Below are 8,723 nucleotides of genomic sequence, written 5' to 3'. Positions count from 1 at the left end.
ACCTCTCCAAGATCCGAATACCTGTAAACATAAAATGACATCAAATTAATACTTGCTCCTAAATCACATAAAACCTTACATACATGAGCTCCACCAATATAACAAGGTATAGTAAAATTTCCTGGATCATTCAACTTTTGTGGCAACTTCTTTTGTAGAATGGCGCTGCACTCTTCAGTCAAGTTTACTACCTTGTTTTCTTGCATCCTTATTTTCTTAGACATCACATCCTTGATAAATTTTGCATAATTCGGCATTTTCTCCAAGGTATCAACAAAGGGAATATTGATGTATATCTTCTTGAAAATCTCCAAAAATTCGATGAATTGCTCATCCCAAGCCTTCTTCTTGAACATTTGTGGGTACGTAAGCTAAGGCAAGGCTTAAACATTGGGTTTTACTCCTGATATTAATCTTGATGAGTATGATTAACAAACAAAATTATAAATTAAATCGCACCCTCAAATCATTAAACAAAAATCCAAAGTGTTTTTTCCAATCTTTGAAACAAGTAGAATTGATTGACAAATTCTGAAAATAAACAAAGATAGCTTTGGGATTTCCACCTTTAATCGATAAATCGATTAACAACAGAAATCACGAACAATTGAAACCAAAAAAAACCTTCAGATAACTTTTATCTGACAATCTTTAGTGAGAAATCAACTGACAAACGTTTCCAAGTAATTAAACTATGAAAAGTTTGATTTGAAAACCAAAGCAAAGCTTTGAATAAAATTCTAGAGATAATTTCAATAATTTTGTATAAAACTGAATCTGAATTCTGATTAATGAAAATAAAAAAAGTATTTATAGCTTACAATAAAAAATAAGAGATATAGCAAAATATTGCCTAAAGATATCATCTAGAAAGTTTCCTAGTAGGCCTAAAACACTTAAAATAAGCAAAACTTATCAAGAACCCACACACACAACATGCTGAAGTGTGTGTTTTTCTCGAAAATTCTTGCTCGCTCGAGCGAAAGGAAACTGCGCTCGAGTGGAGGATGTTCTGTTCCGCACTTTCTCTTGAGCTCGCTCGAGCGGCAAAATGTGGCGCTCGGGCGAGACTTCTTCTGTCCCACATATATTTTCTTAATTATTTTCGACTTTCTAACACTTCAAGGAAGACAACTCCCAAATTGATCTTCAAGTGCTCCAACTCCATCTTGATAATTTAACATCAACATTTGACGTGTTTTCTTGAATTTGTTAGCTCGACTCCTCGTTATTGGTCCACGTGGCAACTCCAATGGATCTCGAACTTTCCTTGCCACTTGATCCACATGCAAGCTATCTATGATTGCATCATCCTCCCCTTTTTTAAAAGGATTTGTCCTCAAATCTCATTCATATCCTACATCAAATAAAGATAAGTCAGAAACATTAAATGTAGTACTCACATTATATTCACCTGGAAAATCTAATTTGTAGGCATTTTCGTTGATTCGCTCCAAGACTTGAAAAGGACCATCTCCTCGAGGTAACAACTTTGAACGCCTCTTCTCTGGAAAACGCTCTTTTCTTAAGTGCAACCAAACCCAATCGCCTGGTTCAAACACAACCTTCTTTCTCCCATTGTTAGCTTGCTTAATATACTGCAAATTCTTTTTCTCAAAATTTTCACATACTTTCTCGTGCAAGCTCCTCACAAATTCAGCTTTCTTTTTCCCATCCATATTAACCTTTTTACTCATAGATAACAACATCAAATCCAACGGAGTCAATGGATTAAAACCATCAACAATTTCAAAAGGCGAATAATTCATAGTAGAATGCACACTACGATTATAAGCAAATTCAATAAATGGAAAACACTCCTCCCAATTTTGCAAGTTTTTTTGTATGATAGAGCGCAACAATGTTCCTAAAGTTCTATTTACTACCTCAGTTTGACCATCAGTTTGTGGATGACAACTAGTATAAAATAATAACTTAGTCCCAAGTTTACACCACAATGTTTTCCAAAAGTAACTCAAAAATGAGTATCCCTATCAGAAACAATATTTCTAGGCATACCATACAATCTCACAATCTCATTAAAGAACAAATCTGCAACATACGAGGCATCATCTGATTTTTTACATGCAATAAAATGTGCCATTTTAGAAAACCTATCAACCACAACATAAATAGAATCCCTCTCCTTCTTAGACCTCGGTAAACCTAGGAACAAAATCCATAGAAATGTCTACCCATGGTTCATTAGGTACTGGAAGTGGAGTATATAACCTATGTGGTTGCAATCTAGATTTTTCCTTCTTACAAGTCACACACCGCTCACACATTTTCTCAATATCATGCTTCATATGTGGCCAATAAAAGTGTTCATGAAAAATTTGATATGTCTTAGCCACACCAAAATGCCCCATTAAACCAACACTATGAGACTCTCTAACAAGTAATTCCCAAATTGAGGACTTAGGAATGCATAATTTATCTTCCTTAAACAAATAACCATCATGCATGTAAAACTTATCCTTTGGACCATGCATACACGACACATAGATCTCACCAAATCAACATCACTCGCATACAACTCTTTCACATGCTCAAACCCCAAAAATTTAGAATTTAAAGTAGTTAAGAGCACGTACCTTCGCGACAACGCATACGCTACCACATTCTCCTTACCTTTCTTGTACTTGATTACATAAGAAAAAGTCTCCACGAATGCTACCCATTTGGCATGTATTTTATTCAGTTTATGTTGCCCCTTGAGATGCTTCAAGTACTCATGATCCGTATGAATCAAGAACTCTATTGGCCTCAAGTAATGTTGTCATGTCTCGAGTACCCTCACCAACACATAGAACTCCTTGTCGTAGGTAGGATAATTCAAGGATGCTCCACTCAACTTCTCGCTGAAATACGCTACTGGCCTTCCCCCTTGCGTCAAGACGCCTCTAATTCCTACACCTGATGCATCACATTCAATATCAAAAGTATTAGTAAAATCAGGAAAAATAAGTAAATGACCATTAATTAACTTTTGCTTATTCCTCCTCGCCCCAATGGAATCAAATGTTTTTCTTGATAACCGTAGTCATTGGCACCGCCAATGTACTAAAATCCTTCACAAACCTCCTACAAAAACTTGCAAGCCCATGAAAACTTCGAACTTGACCAATTGACGTAGGCGTCGGCCAATATCAAATGGAACTTACCTTTTCTTCGTCAACATTCACACCTTGTGCACTCACAACAAAATCAAGAAGTACGAGTTTTTTTTGTAAAAAATACACATTTCTTTAAGTTATCATATAAATGTTCAGCACGCAATGTGATTAGTACAACTCTCAAATGCCCCACATGATCATCCAAGTTTTTACTATATACCAAGATATCATCAAAATACACCACCACAAATTTTCCAATAAATGCACGCAAAAAATTATTCATGAGACGCATAAAAGTACTAGGTGCATTAGTCAAACCAAAAGGCATAACCATCCATTCATACAACCCATATTTTGTTTTAAACGTAATTTTCCACTCATCCCCCTCTTTCATCCTAATCTGATGATAACCACTCTTAAGATCAATCTTTCTAAACACGCTAGCACTATGCAGCTCATCTAACATATCATCTAGTCTAGGAATAGGATGCCTATACTTGATGGTAATGTTATTTATAGCCCTACAATCAACACACATACGCCAAGAACCATCTTTCTTAGGTACTAACAAGACAGGTACAACACATGGTGACATAGACTCACGCACAAAACCTTTATCTAGAAGTTCACTTACCTGTCTTTGCAGTTCCTTTGTCTCTTTTGGATTGCTCCTATAAGCTGGACGATTCGGCAATGCACTCCCGGGTACCAAGTCGAATTGGTGCTCAATCCCCCTCGTGGTAATCCTTGAGGTAGCTCATCCGGAAATAAATCCTCGAACTCCTGCAAGAGAGAGATAACAACGCTTGGAAGATCTCCGGCTATATCACTTGTGTCAAAGAGTACCTCCTTATAATACATCAACACAAGTGGATCATGAGAATTCAAAACATCTCTCAACTCACTCTTTTGGGCCATATATATATTTTCTTTTCGGCCTCTTTTCGCTCAATTTTTTATTCATCTCTTTTTTTATCATTCTTTTTTTCTAAGGTCATCTAACTTTTTTGTTTACTCTTTTTTTGGGACTCATATCTCTTTTTATTTTTCATTTGTTCCTCCAACACTTTCTTTGGAGTCATAAGCAACAATACAATAGACTCTTTTTTCATTACAAAAAAATTTTTATTTCTAAAATCGTCATGCACTACTCTCCTATCAAACAATCACGTTCTCCCCAAAAAAATATGACACACATGCATAGGGACTACATCACACAAAACCTCATCAACATATTTGCCAATAAAAAATGGCACCACAACTCGCCTATTAACTCTCACCTCCGTACAATCATTAAACCATTGCAATATATATGATTGAGGATGCTTTAGGATAGGCAACCCCAATTTTTCCACAAGTTCGCAACTCGCCACATTGGTACAAAACCCCATCAATAAAAAATACTGCACACCTTCCCATTCACATAACACCGAGTATGAAAAAGATTTTCCCTCTGGCTTTCTTCCTCCTTCTTATGTTGTGTATTTAAAATTCTCCTATTCACAAATAATTCACCAACAGCCCAAAATCCATCCTCATCATAAGGATCTACCAATGCAGGCATATCATCATAATTTTCTTCACCCGCGTCACTTTCAGACTCCACATCACCACAAACATTAATAATCATCAATTTATTATTTGGGCATTGGCTAGAGATATGGCCAATACCTTGACACCTAAAATATTTAATATCTGTAGAACGAGTATTAGAAGCCTCAAGTGTACCTTTTGTTGCTTGCTTTGGTGTCTCCAATTTGGTTTCAGATTTTGGTTTGGACACCAGATTGTTATCCTCCCGTTTTGCAACGTTCGGATGCCAAGAATTCGACGACCCTCCACCGACAGGCACTCGACCAGGTCCTCATCTCTTGAGCTATTGTTTCACTTTCATGGTCGTCTGCACCATCTCATCCAAATCAAAACAGTGACAAAGCTCCACTTGATCTTGGATCTCCCTATTTAAGCCACGCATAAATCGAGCCATTGTAGCTTCATTATCTTCCTCAATGTTGGTCTGGATCATCGTGGTCTCCAACTCCTTGTAGTAATCTTCCACGCTCCTTGGACCCTACTTCAAAGTCTGTAAATTCTTGTACATATCACAATAATAATAGTTAGGCACAAACCGCTTCCTCATGACACGCTTCATCTCTTTCCACGTCTCAATAGGCTGCTCACCAAACCTTCTTCTAGTGGTCACTAATTGATCCCACCAGATTAATCCATAATCAACAAACTCCACTACTGCCAACCTCACTTTCTTAAGATCAGAATAGTGATGAAAATCAAACACAAATTCCACACGCTTCTCCCACTCTAGATATGCTTCCGGATCAGATTTCACATGAAACGTTAGAATTTTCATCTTAATGCTACTAATATTTCCATCCTCCCTACTACCCTTCTTATATTTCTCACGCATCGCCTCTCGCCTATGTCTACCCCCATGTACTCATCTCTCCCTATCCCAATTTTTATCAAAACTTTCCTTATCATCTTCAAAGCCACCCCCTTCCTACTTCTATTTTTTTTTCCACTACCACTAATCCCCTCCATTCTACTCATCCGCTCATGAAGAGGCTCCAACTCCGACCTCATCACTTTAGTAAATTGCCCCATCAATGCATCCATCTGAACCTTAGAAATTCCTTGGTTCACACTCTCACTAGTATCTTAATTAGGATTCATGGTACCTGCAAGAAAATCGTTAGTAATAAATTTTCTCACACAAGTTCTCACAGTTCACTCCAAAAGAATCACTCAAACACTCATTTTTTCACTCAAATTTGGGGTAAGACTTTGCTTTGTAGAGTAAAGGATCAAACCTTCAAGTTCAAAAACTTTTAGACGCTTAAAAATTGACTCACAAAGATTGCACAAACACAAGTAAGGAATTTTATGGACGAATTGACTTTGATTTGCACTCAAGGATGAACAATGACAAAGGAATTGTCCATAAGTTACTTTTTTCACTTTTTTTTTACAATTTGTTTTGACAAATTTTCGGCCCCCTTCAGATTTTTTTTCAAGGTAACTTGTAGCACAAGACACGAAAACTTTGTCAAAAAGATTGACACAGAAATGACTTTGAAATTCGGAAAAGAATAGACTCAGATGAAGAATGAAGGATGAAGAATGAAGAATACGAAGAACATATATAGATGAAGATAAATACTTACTTGATTCAAAACCTTCGCTTTGATACCAAATGATATGAATCTTGATGAGTATGATTAGCAAACATGATTATAAATTAAATCGCACCCTATAATCAATAAACAAAAGATTCAAAGTGTTTTTCTCAATCTTTGAAACAAGTAAAATTGATTGACAAATTCTGAAAATAAACAAAGATAGATTTGGGATTTCCACCTTCAATCGATAAATCGATTAACAACAGAAATCACGAACAATTGAAACCAAATAAAACCTTCAGATAACTTGTATCTGATAATCTTCAGTGAGAAATCAACTGAAAAAAATGTTTCCAAGTAATTAAACTATGAAAAGTTTGATTTGAAAACCAAAGCAAATCTTTGAATAAAATTCTAGAGAGAATTTCAATAATTTTGTATAAAACTGAATCTGAATTCTTATTATCAAAAATAAACAAAGTATTTATAGTTTACAATAAAAAATAAGAGATATAGCAAAATATTGCCTAAATATATCAAATATATCATCTAAAAAGTTTCCTAGTAAGCCTAAAACACTTAAAATAAGCAAAACTTATCAAAAACCCACGCATACACACAACATGCCGAAGTGTGTGTTTTTCTCGGAAATTCTTGCTCGCTCGAGCAGAAGGAAACCGCGCTCGAGCAGAGTATGTTATGTTCCGCACTTTCTCTTGAGCTCGCTCGAGCGAACAATACCCGCCCTCGAGCGAGAAATGCTCTGACCGAATTCTTCTAATGGGATCGCTCGAGTGGCAAAATATGGAGCTCGGGCGAGACTTCTTTTGTCCCACATATATTTTCTTCATTATTTTTGAATTCTAACACTTCAAGGATGCTTAGGCAACTACCAAATTGATCTTCAAGTGCTCCAACTCCATCTTGATAATTTAACAACAACATTTGAAGTGCCTTCTTGAATTTGTTATCTCGGCTCCTTGTTATTGGTCCACATGGCAAGTCCAATGGATCTCGAACTTTCCTTGCCATTTGATTCACATGCGAGCTATCCATGATCTTATCACCTCCGCTACACTCTTTTTCTCCTCAATAATTTTCTCATCAACTATAGGATTTTCGATACCCTTTGGATTCTCATTCTTGGATTTAATTTCTTCAGCCCCCCTATTTCTTTTCCACTCCGCAACTCTATGACCATGCAGTGTTATATTGGATTACCCTCAGTATTACTTGGGAACTTACCTCTGTTGTGATCTTTCTGTGCATTCGCCAGCTGCCTAATCTGTGTCTCCATATATTTCATTGTATCACCCATGTTGACCATATGCGTCTCCAAGCTATCAAGATGAGACTCAGTACTTGCCATCCTCTTACCAAATTCCGCAAGAAAGGTACTAACCACGTCCTCCAAAGATGACCCTCCTTCTCCCTTATTTGTATTAAATCAAGGAGAAGGACTCAACACATTCTTATTATAGGAATACGAAAAATTCTCATGATTACGCAATCCAGGATGATAAGTATTAGGAATAGGATTACCTCGATATCCTCCGTAACCATTGGGATTGATATAATTAACTTCATCAGGAGGGTGAATTTCTTCAATGGTAATCGACACACCTTCAAATTTTGATGTAGCTTCCTTGTTCAACGCAGCTAGCTGTGTAGTCAAGACAGACATTTGAGCAGCTGGCTTTTTGACTCCCATATGTTCAGAAGGCCATTGAAAGCTGTTGATTGTCATTTGCATAAGCCTAAATTTGGTCCTTCGAAAACATGGTACCTCCAGCAGCAGAACCTACAGACATCAATGTAGGCGCATTCAGTCCATTATTGAACAATTCAATTTGCTCTCAGTCTTCAAATTTGTGATTAGGAGACCGCCTCAACCGATCTTTGTATCGCTCCCATGATTTGTGCAACTGCTCTGAATCATTCTTCCTGAAAGTGGTGATCTAAATCTTCAATTGGGTGAATTTGGCAGGTGGAAAATATTTTGCAAGAAACTTGACTGTCATTTCCTCCCAAGTTGTTATGCTCCCCAACGGTAATGATTGTAACCAACATCTAGCCTGATCCCTGAGAGAAAAAAGAAACAAATGCAGTCTAATACTGTCTTCAAAAACCCCATTAATTTTTACCGTGCCTGTTATCTCCAAGAAAATTCATGTGAGGATCGGCAGTAGCACTTCCATTGAATTGGTTCTGTTGAACCATGTTGAACAAAGAAGGCTTAAGCTCGAAATTATTTGCATTGATGGTTCCACGAGCTATTCCCGAGTAGTGAGCCTTGATTACGGGTTTAAAGTGTTCTCTAATCGGCACCAAATGAGGTTGATTATTTTCATCCATTGCTTGCACCTCTTCTCTTCTTGATTTTCTCAAAGATCTTGCAGTTCTTTCGATATCAGGATCAAAAAGTAGAGAATCAACTCTTTGAGATATTCGCATTCGATCTCAGGAT

The 8,723-nt window shown here is 36.9% G+C and overlaps 1 protein-coding gene across 1 annotated transcript; it reads right to left on the bottom strand.

Annotated features, from left to right (window-relative positions):
- Positions 1–1,346: 1,346 nt before the first annotated feature.
- Positions 1,347–5,544, bottom strand: LOC140861484 (uncharacterized). Its single transcript, XM_073264508.1, has 7 exons — positions 5,249–5,544; positions 4,531–4,798; positions 3,754–3,968; positions 3,246–3,595; positions 2,798–2,919; positions 2,598–2,716; positions 1,347–1,782 (listed from the first exon to the last, which is right to left on the bottom strand). Exons 1-7 carry the CDS (start codon positions 5,542–5,544, stop codon positions 1,347–1,349), a joined length of 1,806 nt encoding a protein of 601 aa, XP_073120609.1.
- Positions 5,545–8,723: the final 3,179 nt, after the last annotated feature.

Source organism: Henckelia pumila, chromosome 4 (genome assembly GCF_033568475.1).
Source record: "Henckelia pumila isolate YLH828 chromosome 4, ASM3356847v2, whole genome shotgun sequence".
In the NCBI taxonomy this organism is placed as follows: Eukaryota; Viridiplantae; Streptophyta; class Magnoliopsida; order Lamiales; family Gesneriaceae; genus Henckelia; species Henckelia pumila.
The sequence above is the reverse complement of the archived record's forward strand: the minus strand, read 5'-3'. Positions and strand labels throughout refer to the sequence as shown.